At 39.0% G+C, this 16,645-nt stretch overlaps 1 protein-coding gene across 1 annotated transcript; it reads left to right on the plus strand.

The window, feature by feature from the left end:
• The first annotated feature begins 1,296 nt into the window (after nucleotides 1–1,296).
• TIGAR (TP53 induced glycolysis regulatory phosphatase) lies at nucleotides 1,297–12,222 on the plus strand. Its single transcript, XM_065742374.1, has 6 exons — nucleotides 1,297–1,379; nucleotides 4,128–4,165; nucleotides 4,704–4,825; nucleotides 8,861–8,938; nucleotides 11,044–11,154; nucleotides 11,580–12,222. Exons 1-6 carry the CDS (start codon nucleotides 1,348–1,350, stop codon nucleotides 12,039–12,041), a joined length of 843 nt encoding a protein of 280 aa, XP_065598446.1. The 5' UTR covers nucleotides 1,297–1,347; the 3' UTR covers nucleotides 12,042–12,222.
• The last annotated feature ends 4,423 nt before the right edge of the window (nucleotides 12,223–16,645 follow it).

The raw sequence follows: 16,645 nt of genomic DNA on the forward strand, positions 1-16,645 counted from the left end.
AGGCAAAAAGAATGTGAACTACAAAATGCAGATGTATCTTCCTACAAGTGCTATCAGTTGGCCCAGAAAGAAAACCACTAGTCAGCAGAGCTTATTTATTTTATGTAGCTCAGATGTTTTGATCTTGAGTTTCCAAACATTATTGTGATATGGATTATGTGTGAGACGTTCCTTGCAGGTCATAAGTAGGTGGGTGGGATTGTTCAGTTTAGTTTCCTTTTCACTCTGCCTCTCACCCCAGTTCCTCTTCAGCCAAAAGCAGTGATAGCTGCAGAGCAAAGCTGGCCCTCCAACAAATCAGTCTGCAACAGTCCCACCAACCTCCCATCTAGACCCTGTGTACTGAAAAGATTTGGGTAAATAGGATCAGAAGAAGATCACAGTCTGCTTCATTTTTCAGAAACTGCGTGGAGGCTCAAGATTGCATAAAAACAGGTGGCTGACAAGGGATTTCATTCTCCCTCTATATTCAGTTCTAGTGAAAACCCCCAGAGTACTGTGTTCAGTTCTAGGGCCCCCAAAACAAGAAGGACCTAAACCTGTTGGAGATGGCCTGAAGTGGGCCATGAAGATGATCAAAGGGATGGGGCACCTATCTTATGAAGACAGGATGAGAAAGGTGGGGAGCAGAGAAGCATGAAGAAGGCTCCAAGGAGACCTCATTGCAGCCTTTCATTACCTAAAGGGTGCGGAGGGGCTTTTTACTAGGGCCTGTAGTGATAGGATAAGGCATAACAGCTTTCAACAAGAAGATAGATTTAAACTTTAGGAAGAAATCCTTCACTGAGAGGATGGTGAGGCACTGGAACAGGTTGCCCAGAGAAGATGTGGATGCCCCATGCCAGGAGGTGTTCAAGGCCAAGGTCAATGGGGCCGTGAGTAATCTATTCCAGTGGGAAGTATCCCTGCCCATGGCAGAGATTGGAACTAGATGTCTTTTAAGGTCCATTCCAAACCATTCCATGACTAGTACCAGCATGGCCCCAGCTGCTGTGGATGTCCGCCTGGTCGTGCCTATACTGCCTGCTGCTTTGTTTTGTCAATCACTGCTCTGAAGCAGTTGTTTTGAAACCACTCCCCATCTCTGCTGTAGATCGCTGAGGAATCATCATATGGCTTCCAAGTTTTCTAACCAAATTGTGTTTTGAAGCTAAGTCAGCGTACTGTGGATAACTGTAAAGAAAGTATGCCTTAAGACTTTTAAATCCTGCCGCTGAGGGGAGGTGCGGCGGCAGCTGCCTTGTGATGTCACAGTCCCAGTGACGTAAACGGCGGGGCGGGGCGGGCGCTGCGGCGCAGAGCGGAGGCGGCGGTAGTGGGGCCTGCGCCCACCCGTGTGGCCGTGTCATGGTTCGCTTCGGGCTCACCGTCGTCCGCCAGTGAGTACCGCCGTTGCACCGTGTTCCCTCGCTGCTTCCGCCGCGGAAGCGACCGAGCGAGCCTCTCGCTCTTCCTTTGACCTTGCTCTACCCTCCCTCCGCACCCATCCGCCGCCGCTGCCCGCGTGCACCGTGACGTTAACGGACTTCCGTCCCCCTGCCCATTGGCGGTCTGTTTCCTGTGCCGGGGCTGCCCCTCATGGTGCGGAGGTTGGGACCGGTATGTGACTGTGGGGCAGCGCGGCCCAGTGGCAGAGGGATGAGCAGAACCGGTGCGAGAATCGGCTCGCGAGGAGGGTGTGGTACCGGTGCTCCGAGCTCCGCTTTGCTGCGGTCCGGTCAGGGAACCGCTCGACCGGAGCAGGCCGTGGTGTTGCGTCTGGTGCTAATAAAGCTCACTGTGTGCACGAATCTGTTCTGGTTTGTGCTGTAGTTAACTGTCAAGATGAGTCAAGATGGGTCAGAATAGTACTGACTGAAGTGCAGCATTACACCTAAATTTAGTAAGCGTAGTTTATGAACTCTGCAGTGATTGGTCATAAGACCTTTCTCCTGCCAAGAGGTCTCAGATGAACCCTGCACACTTAGGGGTGAAGAGTTCATTTAGGAGTAGTAGTCTAATCTTCTGTAAAACGTTAAATAACTGACATTTGTGACTTCTTCAGAACTGTTAAGGTGAGTTTCAAGCTTCAGTGGCTATTAACAAAGACCTGTGGTTAATGACTTAGTAAACAACTTAGTTTACTAAGTATAGTAGCAGAATGTGAGATATAACCATACAATATAATACAGTATGGTTTAAATTTAAGCTAATAAATAAAGTAAAATGCAAAAAAGAGAGTTTCTGAAACCAAAGCCCTTACTCTAATGCTGTAGGTGAAGTGGCCAGGGAACAGAGAAGGAAGTCTCATGACTTTCAGTCTGCTTTATATTTTCCTCCAAATAGAAAACAAAAATGGAAAAACGAAGTCTTCTGAGAGCTGTGATTCATTCTTCTCTTCTGAGACCAGGAAAATGAAAATATAAAGAAGTCCATGGAGCTGCAGCATTAACTCTTTAAATCCCAGTGCACTGCATGATGTTAGGATGTGGTATACCAGTGGATAACCATGACAGGAATGTTGAGAGGGCTTTAAACAAGATTCAAAGGTGGAAGGGAATAAAACCAGGTCTGCTGGAGATGAGTCTGGGGGCAGCATGTCAAGGTTGGGGGCTGAGACCGTTAACCCACCCGAAGTGCGACTACAAGATATCTGGCATACAGCTAGGCAAAAACATAACATGATAAATGAACAGCTGACTGATGATTCAGGCCCAAAGAGTTCAAGGTTGGTTCGCAGCCATCCACTAGTGGGGATCACCAGGGCCCCATTTAAGAGCAAGTTCTCTTTAAGAAGTTTTCATGAATAATTTGGATGTAGGACTAGAAGGCATTTTGAGCAAGTTCGTTGATGATACTTAGTTGGTAGGAGCTGTTGACTCCAATGAGGTTGGAAAGAACTTGCAGAGATCTAGACAAATTAGAGAGCTGGGCAATCACCAGTTGTATGAAGTTAAGCAAGAGCAAGTGCCAGATTGCACACCTGGGAAGGCGCAACCCTGGCTAGACATGCAGACTTGGGGATGAGATGTTGAGGATCTTGATCAACGTGTCAAACATGAGTCAGTGGTATTTCCAGGCAGCCAGGAAAGCCAACCATATTCTGGGATGCATCAGGCACAGTACTGCTGGCTGTTTGATGGAAATGATTGTCCCACTTTACACTTGAATGGTGTGACCTTGCTTTGAGTACTGTGTGCAGCTCGGGGAACCAGAAGGATGTAAAACTATTGTAGAGTGTCCAAAGGAGGGCTACATGATGGTAATGGGTCTGGTGGCGAAGACATACAAAGATTTGATAAAGTTCCTTGGTTTGTTTAGCCTAAAGAAGAGTAGAGTGAGGGGCCTACATCTTCCACATGAGCTGGAGCAGAGGGGCTGTCACTGATCTTTTATCTCTGTAGACCAACAATAGAACTCAAGGGAACAGTATGAAGGTGGAACAGAGGAGGATCAGGTTGGATACTGGGAAAAGGTTCTTCACTGAGGTGATCAGGCCCTGGAACAGGTTCCCCGAGCAGTGGTCATGAAACCAAACGTGCCAGAGTTCAATAAGTGTCTGAATGACACTCTCATTCCTATTATCTGATTTTTATGTAATACTGTCTGGAGTCAGGAATTTGACTTGATTATCCTGCATGGTCCCTTTGAACTTGGGATGTTCTATGATTCTAAAGCAGGTGATGTTCATTCTGTTAGTTTTTCTGCAGCTCTACCTTATGCTGTGCTTCATCAAGGTTTGCTGCCTACTATACTATCTTTGCTTATCTCTCAAGTTAGCTTCCTTCTAACACACAGAAGTCCCTTTGGCTAGTACAGTAGAGGACTAAAGAGTTTTCCTACTTCTTTCCTCTTTCCAGTGAGGAAAGTCACTTTAGTATACTAATTAATGCTGCAGTTCTGATGAATTTAAGATATTACTTTCCTTTTTGTTCCATATGTTATTAAATATTGATGACGTGTTTGTAGCTAACTACTTGAAAATGAATTTTTTTTAAGTCTTTAAATATATCCTTGTGAAAGGTGGCTGTGCTATACTGTACATCATTTTTTATATTTAGACTTCTTCCATTTGGCATGTAATAGTAGTTGGTGAACCTTGATTAAAATTATCAAGTCATGATTATTTTGTCTATAATCTATTTCAGTGGAGAAACAAGATACAACAAAGACAAGATACTGCAAGGTTAGTATCAGTTATTCTATTAACGTCTGTGCAATTGAAAATTATTCTTCCCTGCAAAATGAGAAATCCCACAATCAACAACTGCAGTGCTAAATAAGAAGGCTGCTCCAAAAATAATGCTTTGTGCTCATATAAATTTGCACAAGTGGACCTGACCCACTATTGCTGTTGCCACTGTTGAAACATACCGTCTGCTACCTCACAGTGCTAACATCCTCTGTCTGGTCTCCATAAATATTCAGCAAGCATTGATGGATGTCAGTGGGTGCCATTTTTTCACATGGTAGAATTTTGTTACGCACCTCTGCGTTATAGTCACTTTCATGTCAGACAGTTATGTTAGACTGCTCCTCTGCTGCTGTCTGTCGCAAGGCAACGAGGTAACAGAATATTGGCAAAAAGGACTGCTGTACTGCTGACATTTGCCTCTGATGTTGTGGGCCAACATAATAAAATATGAGGCATTACTTTTAGCAGCCCTCAGATTATGTTTGAGTAGACTCTCTCAGCTTTTCTTGCTGATGTTTTTTTGTTTTAGGTCAAGGAGTAGATGAGCCACTTTCTCCAACTGGTTTCAAACAAGCAGATGCTGCTGGTTTATTTCTCAGTAATGTGAAGTTTACTCATGTCTTCTCAAGTGACCTCCTTCGAGCAAAGCAGGCAAGTGCTTCTTGAGGAAACTGAATATAATTACAAGTTTCACATTTTGGTGCTTATTTGCTGTTGTTGATATAAAAATAATACCATGAAGGAAAGGCACGGGCTATTTTAATGGATTTAGAACTGAAGGTTGAATTTCATCAGAATTCTGTGTGTATGGAAACTTCAGTGCATGCAGCACACTTAGGAACTGATGAAGACCAACTCATAGGATGTTGTGCAATGTTTTCCTTATAGATTTGCCATTATTTTATATATGCTTATGTTGTGGTTTTGTAGTTTTGATGCCGGTATTCCACATCAGAACATCATGCAGGCAGTTAAGGAGTTAATGCTGCTGGGAGCAGCAGAGGGGCAGAGCTCCGCACCGGACGCCGGGCGAGCTCTCTCTCTCTCGGCTGCCGTGGAGTTTCAGCACGTGTGTTTCCCCTGCAGTTCCTCCCTAACGTAAGCTCCCAGTTTTTGGTTTGGAAACTGTCTCTCTCTTAGTTGTTCAGTTTTATTAGATTTAGTAAAGTTACTGTTCCTTCTCAAATCGTGCCGTTGTTTTTTTTTTTGGGGGGGGGGTTTGTAGACCCATCTATTGATTCCGTTTCCCCTCCCGGAGCGCACGGCTCTGCTTGGGCGCCGCGTAGCCACTGGCGGTGTAGTCTTTTTTTCTTTCCTTTGTCTCTCCCTTCTCTGTTTCCCTTGGGTCACTGTCACGGATAACACCGTGACAGCTTATGTCTCCTTGGTAAAGGAGTAATTGGGCTTTAGAGGTAAGACAGATCCGTTTGTTTGTTTATTTTGAAGGAACGAAGCAAATTGGCAGGATGTTGTTTGTACTGTTTTATGTATTGCGGCTATTTGTTGTGTTTTTCTAAAGAATGCAGGCCAATAAAGCAAAAATCAGTCTTATGGTGAAGTCTATACAAGTATCGTTAAATGTGCAGAGGCACTGGATTTTGGCAGGAACATGATATCTCTCACTTTGACGTGCTATTTTAATAAATTAAAGAAGAAACACTCTCAGTTACTGAGTGGAATTGCATATCGTTTTGTGTGCAAGAGCATAAGATGTGGGAAAATAAAAGGGGGGAATCGAGAATACAGAAGTTTTTTATGTAGTAGCATTGATCAACTAGCTGTTCTTCAAAGACCACATTTGCAGTGCAAGCTTTATGATTATTTCTGTCTCTTCCTGATTCTGTGATTTCAAGATATGTGAGAAGGCACATGATTGAAACTAAGAAATTCTTGAAAGCTTTGATTCCTTGCTTTTTTTCACTTCTGCTGCTTCAAGAGACTATAAAGCCATGTTGTAAACAAGATCAACAAAATCTAGGTTAGGATCTTTTATTTTTAACAGATTATCTTGCTTGTCTATTTTGCATCTCAGTCCCACTTATAGCAGCATATTTTAAGCAGAGAACAAGCTAGAAGTGGTGAGGAGTGAGAACTAGAAGAGATGCACAAGTAAACAGGTGCAGGACATGAAGAGAGTGGCTTTGTGGGGTGGCCTGAAAGCAGGAGTAAGGAGTCAAAGAATAGTTCCAGAAATCAGCAGTGTGGATGAGAACAGGCAGATGTGGAAATAAGAGAGGGCTCATCAGGAAGACTGGGATTTGGTATGATCAGAGTACATCTCAAAAAGAGCCATAAGATTAGCAGAATGTGATGCAGAAGTCAACAGAAGAATATTGGGCTCATAGTTATGATCTTGCCATTGGGACAAATCATCAGCAATAGTGAAAGTAGATTCAGGACTGGAACGAAGTGGGCCTTGGAAAGAACAGTAGAAAATTTTTGAGTCCTTTTCATGTATTACATGAGGCTATTATCCCTTCGATCACTGTGATACTGTGAAAATTCAGTAATGTTTCTGAAACAGGCTAGTATTTAAGAGTGGATGGTGTAGGAAAGGTGGAAGGAGGTGAGTATTCAAAGCAGATTCACTTAAGTAGATGGATCGTGAATCTTCGTATTTAGTGTTTACAGTTCATAGTATGAATTTATGCTCAGTATATGAATGTAGTCTATTCTCCATTCTGGAGAAATTTCTGGATATAATCATAAAATTAGCTGTATTATTCATATATACAAGGAAAATGATTCACACCTGTCTGAATTTTGATAGTATCGTGTGACAGAAATTTGAAGTTGCAACATGAAGTCTTTCATGAGCATTACTTTGGATAAGTCATATAATCTTATAGTACAACAAAGCTGATTATTATTTGACATAATCCAAGGAATGTTTTCAAAATGAGTTCATTGGATGCCTGTTTGAGTAGATGTGGACATTTGCTAAAGACTTCTAGCTATGGTTAGCAGTCAGTATGTGTGTGAATCCGTACCACCTTCATGTTTTGTGGTACATATAGGAACAGAAGCATATTAATCATCCTTTAGTTCCTGTTACTGTCTATACAGCAAGAAGCATCCAACATTCTAGAGCCCATATTAAGGAATACTTTTTACAGAATGGTATCAGAATTTCCTCTTATCAGGTTTCTTTATTAGCCTTATTTAACCCTCCTTTCATCCCCAAAATCACATCCTTCCATGGAAAAGAAATATACAGCACAAAACTCAAGACATCCAGTCTATTGTTAAAAGCAAACAAAACCCTCTGGGTTTTACATGTCTCTTTTTGGCCAAGCTATGAAAAGATAGGTGAATACAATAACCTAATCTCTTATTTTTTTCAAGTGTATCGACCAGTGTGTGTCTCCTATCTGACATCAAGGCTGCCACTTCTGTATATTGTCAGCAAACAATTTTTTCTGCTTTAAATGCTTCAAGAGTATAGCTGAGGTTCAGGTAGGATGTTATGAAATACTTCTCCAAGAGAGTGGTCAGATGCTGTAATGGGTTGCGCAGGGAAATGGTGGAGTCACCATCTCTGGGGGTGTCTGAGGGACATGGTTTAGCAGGAAATATTAGTGATAGGTGATAGATGGACTGGATGATCTGAGAGGTCTTTTTCAGCCTTGGTGATTCTATGATTTTTTTTAGGTTTGTTAAGAAGCCAATTGCTAGGTACTGTTTCATGTGTTAGATGCTGGATTTTTGCCAGTTGTAGTAAGTGATCCATTTTTAGAAATGCATTGATTGCAAGCACAATCTACATATGATGTAGATCTCTTAAAAAGTAATGCCTCCTGATTATTTCTATGGAAATTACAACATACAAAGAGCACAAGAACAGTTCTCATAGAGCTACAAAACACTTTTTCAACATAGTCATCTCCATTAGCTATGTGTTTATCTCCAGTGATGAACAAGAGCCTGCATGCCTTGTTCATCACAATCTGCATGATTGACTGATGTGGCTTGTATTTCACATTGCTGTTGCTAATGTGTGAAACGTACTGACTACTGCCTCCCTGTGCTAACATCCACTGTTTGGTCTCTAAGTATTCAGCAAGTTTTGATGAGTGTCAGGGGGTGCCATTTTTTTTCCAAATGGAGGAATTAAATTACACAGCTGTGCTTTATGTGCACTTCCACATTGGATGTTGTTTTGTCAAATTTCTCCTCTGCTGCTGCCTGTTGCATAGCAACAAAACTAAATGAAATATTGGTGGGGAGGTTCAACTGCTACCACAGTACCACTGATATTTGCCTCTGATGTTGTGGGCCAACATAATAAAATCGGAAGCATTACTTTGGGAGCAGCCCTCATACAAGTAAAGAATGTGCTGACATGATTGTTTTTTGAATGGCAGCATGCATAGTAAGAAATGTGGCTTTTTTCACATTTTAAATTGTACTGCTGTTATGGGTACTAAGTGTCTCCAATTGTTCTGGACTTCAAGTTGAGAAAGATCTTTCAGAAATTTGCAGCTTTTCTCCTTTTATGACCTCACACAGGCAATATGTACAGTTTTGACACTACTAGCTGGAAATTTTTAATCTTGTGTACTTGGGATCTTGGGTACATTAGTAGTACTAATGTAATTAGTACTGAATGTGGTGTTGTAATATGGTTTAGGCATTCCATGAGAAAACAGAACCACTCATTGATGTAAGTTTATATTCACTTTTTAGACTGCTGCCACAATTATAGAAAAAAATAAGTTCTGCAAAGATTTGGAAATCAAGTGTGATACAAGACTTCGAGAGAGAGTAAGTGCCTTAAGAATTTGCTTAAATACTGAATATTGTAAATGAGATTTGTTGCTACTCTTGATTTAGTAAATGGTAGATTTAGCAGTGAAGAGTGCTATGTGATGTGTTTTTAGAATTGATTTCTTTACCTGCTACTAAAAATTGTCTGATTGCAAAACTGAAGGAAAGCCAAGATTAAAGTGATAGTGGTATAAACTGTGATGCTCTGATTTAAGAATTGTATGGCTTGAATGTGAAGAGAATTACTTTTTATATATAGGGCTAGGAAACATAAGTTAAATGTGTTCCCTCTTTCTCCCTTCTCTAGCCTGATGTTAACTTTTTATTTGTTTATACCTTTTAATTTGCATGGAGACCAATAGAAAACTTTCAGCTAGTTGTGGAACAACCTTCTTTCCCGATTAGCCCTTTTGCCTCGTTACAGGCATAATAATGATGCCTATTTGTTTTTAACTGTTTTTATCAGAATAAACTCGGCTGTTGGATGTTTCTGCTAGTATTAATCATTCTTTAGGTGCTACACTAACAGTATCAGCTGAATTTTAAGTAGGGAAATGCTACAAAACAAAAAGTGAGATGGCATACTTGCAGTAGTTGTTTGAAGAGCGGAATGTGATCTCAATATTTTCCATTGTGATCCCCTTTGTCACAAATTCTGGTTCACCCCCTTGAATCAGCAAGTTAGGTGCCTCCCAGTATTCTTTAGTTACTTAATTACCTGGTATTTTCAAAAATGTTTTGAGCTGTGATAGAGAGTTTTACAAGGTATAATCTTTTGTTACTTTTTTCCCTTTCCTGGTGTTTGTACTAATGAGTAGAAATTCGAGTAAAGTTTCTGCAGGCTACAAGTTTTAACGCAATGCTCTGAGTAACTGAAATTAAATTTGAACATCATGAAAAGAAGCTAACTCCTTTATAAGAACGTATGTCATTGATTCTTTTAAAAAAGCTTTATTCTCTTATGTCTTGCATTCATGAGAGAAGTCCAGAAAAGTCTTCAAGATTAGAATCTTCAGTAGTTTCTGAAATTTTTTCTTTACATCTTAATGTTCTTAAACTGTGAATTTTGCTTTAGGGAAAAGAATTGAGAATCTAAAGTAAAAGTGCTTCAGTACAGTTAAATTCTGAAGACTATAGTAAGTTATTATGGCAGCAAACTGCATGTCCACAGCATAGAAATCAAAAAATTCTCAGTAAGTAAGCATGTGTCTGTGTCACAGTCATCAACATCTAAATCTGTGAAATTGCATAGCTGAGGGTTTTGACTGTAGAGCATAAGTCCTTACTTTATCAAAATATTCATAATGATAATGTCTTCAATGTCTTCAGACCTTCCAAGAAAGGACCAAAGCTATCTACTTGGATTCATTTTTTCATCTGTTAATGTTAGTGAAATATTAATCTTCAGTGGTAGAAATATTAACCTTTATTGCTGCTTTTAAGAGATGTGCCATGGAGATACATTCAAGATAAAAAATGTTAATATGCATCCAAGTGTATCTCTTCTAAAATACATTAGAGATTATAAACATTAATTTATGATGTGAGTACTTTTGATCCACAATGACTAGTTACTGTAAATGTGTTGTTCTTGCTGTTTCTCATATGTGCGTTTCATTTGGAAGTGATTTAGTTTCATGTTTTGATCTTTAATTTCATGTTTTGATAGTTCATTTGCATGTTGTTTTTAAGGTCATTTTTGTCGTCTGTTCTCTAAAAAATCTGTTTGTAGAAGGAATGTATGTCCTGGAAATGGAGAATAGAATTCCTTCTGTCTTGTGGAGGTTATGGAGAACTGTAGAGAAAATATTTGTTTCTTTTGAGTAGTCCCTTGTAATATTTCTGCGAATGAAGAGTAAATGGAGTTTATCCTCCTGTGAGGTGCTTGCAATGCAGCCTCAGTTGAATTTTGTATACTAAGAATTTTGTGTAGTAGAAATGAGTGTCAGAAATATGAGTCCAAAATATATGTAGAGAACCTCGTCTGCCAACATTGTGATAAGCTTCATGTTATCTAGAATCTAGAAAACAAATCTGGGTGAGAGATGTTTGCATTAGAAGTGCTATATCTTGCTAAATTCTTAGTAATTTGCCTCTTACAGAAATATGGTGTTGCTGAAGGAAGGCCTTTGACTGACCTCAAGGCTATGGCGAAGGCTGCTGGAGAGCAGTGTCCTGCATTCACACCTTCTGGAGGAGAAACACTGGATGAAGTGCGGTATTTATGTATTCGGGCCTCAGTTTCTAGGTCATTTCATTAGGGCTGATACAGCTATTACTTATTTAGGAACATCTTAATGAAAGTTTAGTCCAATTGATAGTAGTTATTTTTCCAAGCTAAAAACACTGTTTGACCTAGTGGTAGTGGCTACCCATTAGAGAATTTCTTTAGAGGTAAAATATTGATTCTGATGTTGATTCTTCATGAAGCTGTTGTATGCAGAAGGATGGTGGCAGTTGCTTTCAAGCTTGCCTTTGAAGGGCAGAGCAGTTCTTAAACAGCATTCAGTAACTTAACCACTAATTTCTGAGTCTTGTCAGTGATAAAGCTTTTGATTGAGGTAGTAATATCTTGGGTTACTGAAACTTGAAATCTCTTAAATTCTTCACAATATACTGTTCTGACCTTTCTATTTAGGTAAGAGAACGTGCGAGGGATTTTTTTGAATTTCTGTGCCGGCTAGCTGTGGAAGTGGAACAGAAAGACCAAGAGGTGCATGGGGCAGCAAGCAGAAGCTCAGGAATGTATGAAGAAGGGTCAGTTTTCCCTTGGACAGGTCACTGCAGTGTACATGAACTTAGCTCTGCTAACAGTGAAGCTTCTGAATTGTTGTTAGATGCCAATATCTTGGTGGTGAGTCATGGAGCCTACATGAGGAACTGGATTGGTTATTTTGTTTCAGATCTCAAGTGTACTTTGCCAGCAAATTTAGCAAAGACTCAACTGTCTTCTGTCAGTCCCAATACAGGAGTTAGTCACTTCATAGTAAAACTTGAAAATAGAACTGTTTTAAAACCTGAAATCATATGTGTTTGTCTTAATCAAGATTCTCACTTGGTGGATGTTGGTGCTGAATGTGTAGCTCCAAAAATGTTTTAAGAGTTTTTATAGTGGACATAGTTCTCAATTATTGTATAGACTTGGAAAAAGGTATCTACAGTAATTAATGAGACTGACTGGAGTTTTTGACACTAAACTGCATAATGGAAGACACGCGTACCATCTTAAGCTAACATATGGTACACATGGTCCTAGAACCTTTATCAGTTGATACTGGAGAAATAATACATTAAAACGTTCTTTGTGAACAGAAACATAATACTTCCAGTCACTTGCATGTCTGCTCTTACAGCACGTACTTTTAAAACTGCTTTTTATTTGCCCATAATTATTCTGGTTATCTCCAAGAGAAAGAATTAGGAGTGGAGGAGAGGAATGGAACCTAGAATATAAGCTATACTGTATTCTTGTTTCATTGCAAAATGGTATATTGTAATATTAATATTGCTATAAAAATAACATTTTTTACTATGGTAACATAACTTAAAAAGGAGGATTGCCTAGTGGAACAAGTTCGGTACAGAGCCAGGTGATGTGTTCTTGGCTCTGATACTAAGTAACTGTGAAACTCAGGGCAAATCTCTTTTCCATTTGTAAAATGGGGATGATGATACACCTACCTCGCAGGAGTTTTTTGGTATGAAGTTGTTAGCACTGTTGAGACTTCTTACTGAAGAGCACTGCACACAACATAAGATATTTATTTTTAATTATAAGCAGAATGAGCACGTAATTGAAATGCTAATCTGTATTTTGAAAAGTAACTTTATCAATGTTGCAAACTGTGCTGACTGGAATCCTGTTGTCAATTCAAGCAATATACTTAATGGATGAATATTTTGGCCTAGAATTATGCAAGTTTGATTGCTTGATGGTTGGTTGCTTATAGTTTGTGTTAGTGCTGCATTCCTTCCCCACTGGGTTGTCTGTAGTGTTACTGTGTAAGCTTATCTGACTTATTAAAAGGTATGTGAAGGTTATAAGTCATTTGCATATTTTAAGCTTTAAAAATAAATGCTCCTGAATAGAACTCCATTTCCTTGGAGATCATAATTCTTGTTAATAACAGTTCATGAAGCCTTGCCCAGATAATATAGCTTCTGGTTTTTGTTTTCTGTTGTTGTTTTTCTGGAAAACTCAAGGCTATTCTTCAGTAATTAGATGCTGTGCTTTTTTACTCATGAAAGGCTGATGGATCAGTGCTATTCTAATTCTTATACACACACACACAAAATAACACACTGATGTTAAAATATCAAGGATAAATTGCTAGCAGTTATATTAAATCAACTATTCAATTTAAGTCTTATTTTTTTCTTAATATGCTGTTCTGTGTATTTGACCCTATTTGGCTCCTTTGTCTCGAAGAAGACACTTGAATTTTGAGAAGGAAAATGAGATTGTTATTGTTTTGTTGAGTACATAAGTACATATGCCTAAATGCTCCCCAACAAAATAAAATAAAATAAAACAACCAGAATTGTTCAGTCTGACTGTAATGATTGTACTTTGCTTCCTCCCATTCTGTGACTGCAATTCAGTAGGTAAGTTCTCTTAGGAATCAGGTGAACACTGAATGGGAGTCTGCTTCTGTTCTTTGTGTTGTTGCTTATTTGTTACTTAAGTGTAGAGAGTAAAGATGAAGTGTTCAGCATTGTTGTAATCAGAGGTAGTATTGTACAGCAGAGTTCTCCAGAATATGGAAATGAACCTATTGCTTTTACTTGCAGTGGGGCTTGTTTTTATAATAAATTATGGGGAAACCATTTGCTGCTGTGATTGAAAACTTGTCCATAGGGAGGAAAGTAGTTTGCCTGATGCGTAAATATGGATGCTAGTAACATGTCAGCAAGGATTTGTCATTCAATTTGTAGGACATTTAGTAAGGACTGGACTCTTTTAAAATTGTATCAGCAAGCTGAATTTGGAGGATTTCTACATTGGTACTACTGATTGGTCAACTACTTTATTTATTTACAGATACAAAGGAAAGCTTCTTATGACTCCTATTTTCCAATATGAGATAATTCATGAGTGTACAGGAATATCTGGGAAGGTTTTATGAGTTAAGGTTTTACAGCAATGTAGGATCCTGGAAAACTTAAAGATTTCCCAGTTACATAAAAACAAGCTTTAATCAAATGACTTAATATAAGCAGTCTTTGTCCAAAGTAAAGATGTTCTTGAGTATTTCTTTGTTGTTATTAAAAATTTTTGAATTCAGATAGTCAAAATAAAATGTTTAGAAAATTAATAATATTTTTTCAAAAAGCCAACCAACTTAGCCAGCTGTTACTGATATTATGTATGATTATATATGATTGAAATTATAAAGGACCTATTTCATCAAAATAACAGAGATGACAACACTAACATAAGGAATTAGTCATGTTGAAAAGCATCTAAAGATTTTTTTCATAAAAGAACAGCTACTGATTTCTTGGCATGCTAAAGGAAATCCACAGGAATGAAAATGGGAATGTGAGCTTTTACTTAAAATGCTCAAGCTTTTCATGAAGTGCAGTCCATCACAGTTCATATTTATTTCAAGGAAACTAGTTACGTAGCAAGGGGCGTCAAATTGCTTCAACTTTCTGTAATTACCACATCCTGCATTTTGTCAGCCAACTGAATTGACCAAATTAACGAAGTTAGAACTTGTGTCCTTTATCAATTAGATAGTGAATGGAGACTTAATACACTTTACTACTAAAGTCAGGAAATTATGTTGGATATTTCAAAACACACTGGCAATGTCTGCTTTTGTTTGTGTTTCTTTTTCTTTCTTGCTACCTTTCTTGCTTGATTACACTTTGCTTCTACTGATGAAGTATATGCGTTAGGGCAACTTGTACATATTGGTTAAATACTTTTCTATTTCGTGGGTAGCATTTCTCAATTAGAGTAGTTTTGTGGCTGTTTGGAATGTAGACCCAGCCTGGGAAATGTATGATTATGATTTTTTTTTCCAATGAAGTTATTATTAAAAAATGGTATAAATTTTTTTGCTAGCTCTAGGCAGGCAAAAGGTACAGTAGTGTCATGGAGTGAAAGTCCAGTTTTCTACATGGTTTCTACATTAATGAAATAACATTGCTGGGTGAAAATGTGTGACCCAGAATCTTTCCAATAAGGCTTTTTAAGTTGTATGAGCCCACCATTTCTAGTTACAGGTGGTATGCAAGATACAGGAAGAGGTCTTACATTATTGCATTGTGAGCTTTACTACTACAAGTAATACTTCCAATCCCTAGAAAGTGTTGAGAAAGCTGTTCCAGATATCTGAACAGATCAGTGAGATTTTTTTTAAGTGTTGTGAGACAGATAATGTTATTAACTCCCTAAACGCTACACTTCACCATTACTGAGAGAGCACCATTACTGAGAGAGCGTAAGCAGTCAAGAATGTTCTTGTGGATGCTCTGTTGTATTTTTTCCCTACCTCTCCATTGCTGAAGACATGATACTGGCTTAGGTGACCCTGTAGCCTACTTCTAATACAGTGCCTACTTCTAATACAGTACTTTTTTTCTCGTTGTTACATTTGTTGTAAGCTTCTCTATGAACTAAAAAGTAAATTGGTAATCTTGGAAGCTTCTGAAGTAAACTGTAAACATTGTTTTACGTAAGTGTGTATAGATCTTGTCTTCTTAAGTCTTGGAATTGAAGCTAAGATTAAATCTTTTTTCTTGCTCTTGTAATACAGTGAATTTCTTGTACATTTGAACTCTGCAGTTTATTGGGATCATGGGAAAGGAGAACTGGAGTTGTAGATGATCAGCTATTATTCTCAAAGAATCATAAATATTTGAGGAATTACTTAGTGGAGAATGAAGTCTTTTCCTTGTGAAATGCCAATCTCAAATTTGCAGCAGGAGATAAGATGTAACTGTGGGATGCATTTTCTGTAGTAGTTGCCAAGATGTATGAGAAGTTGTGAAAGCAGGCTGTGAGCTATTAAACACCTTGCCAGGATGATAGGAATTTCAAGTGATAAGGAAGAGGTACTTTTATTGGGCTACAAAGGTGAAGGGTGTGGAACACCTCTCTCTGGAACACCTTTGAAAAAAGACAACTCGGAGGGGATCTGATCGTTTCTATAAATATCTGAGGAGTAGGAGGCGAAGGACGAGGCTGGACTCTTCTCTGCAGTGCGTGGCGATAGGATGAGGGGAAATGGTCACAAACTGAAGCATAGGAAATTCCGCACAAATGCACGTAGGAGCTTCTTCAAAGTAAGGGTAATGGAGTGCTGGAACAGGTTGCCCAGGGAGGCTGTGTAGTCTCCTTCTCCGTAGATATTCAAAACCCACCTGCACACCTACCTGTGCAACCTGGTCTAGGGAGCTGCTTTGGCAAGGAAGTAGGACTAGATGACCTCTAGAGGTCCCTTCCCCTACAATAGTGTGTGTGTGTCTGTGAAATGTCAGAAACATTTCAACTTGTTCATGTAGTGGCCTGTAGTCAGATCTGAAAGAACCAATGCTTATTCTAAATTTATCTGTTAAAATGATTAAAATGTGTATTTTGATAGCATGGTGTTTTTTTGTTTGTTTTTGATAGCTCAGTTGAAAAATAGGAAAGATGGCTGCCACAATCACCAAGATCAAGAAACTGAGTCCATCTTAAGGATAATAATTATC

The sequence above is a fragment of the Cyrtonyx montezumae genome, unplaced genomic scaffold (genome assembly GCF_038088225.1).
Source record: "Cyrtonyx montezumae isolate F1298 unplaced genomic scaffold, pur_monq_1.0 scaffold_3, whole genome shotgun sequence".
NCBI lineage: Eukaryota > Metazoa > Chordata > Aves > Galliformes > Odontophoridae > Cyrtonyx > Cyrtonyx montezumae.

Excerpts from the sequence above, each read along its gene's own strand:
- TIGAR (XM_065742374.1), top strand. The coding sequence starts at position 1,348 with ATGGTTCGCTTCGGGCTCACCGTCGTCCGCCA. Across the intron at positions 8,939-11,043 it reads ATACAAGACTTCGAGAGAGA|AAATATGGTGTTGCTGAAGG; the intron begins GTAAGTGCCTTA and ends TGCCTCTTACAG. Across the intron at positions 11,155-11,579 it reads GAGGAGAAACACTGGATGAA|GTAAGAGAACGTGCGAGGGA; the intron begins GTGCGGTATTTA and ends CTTTCTATTTAG.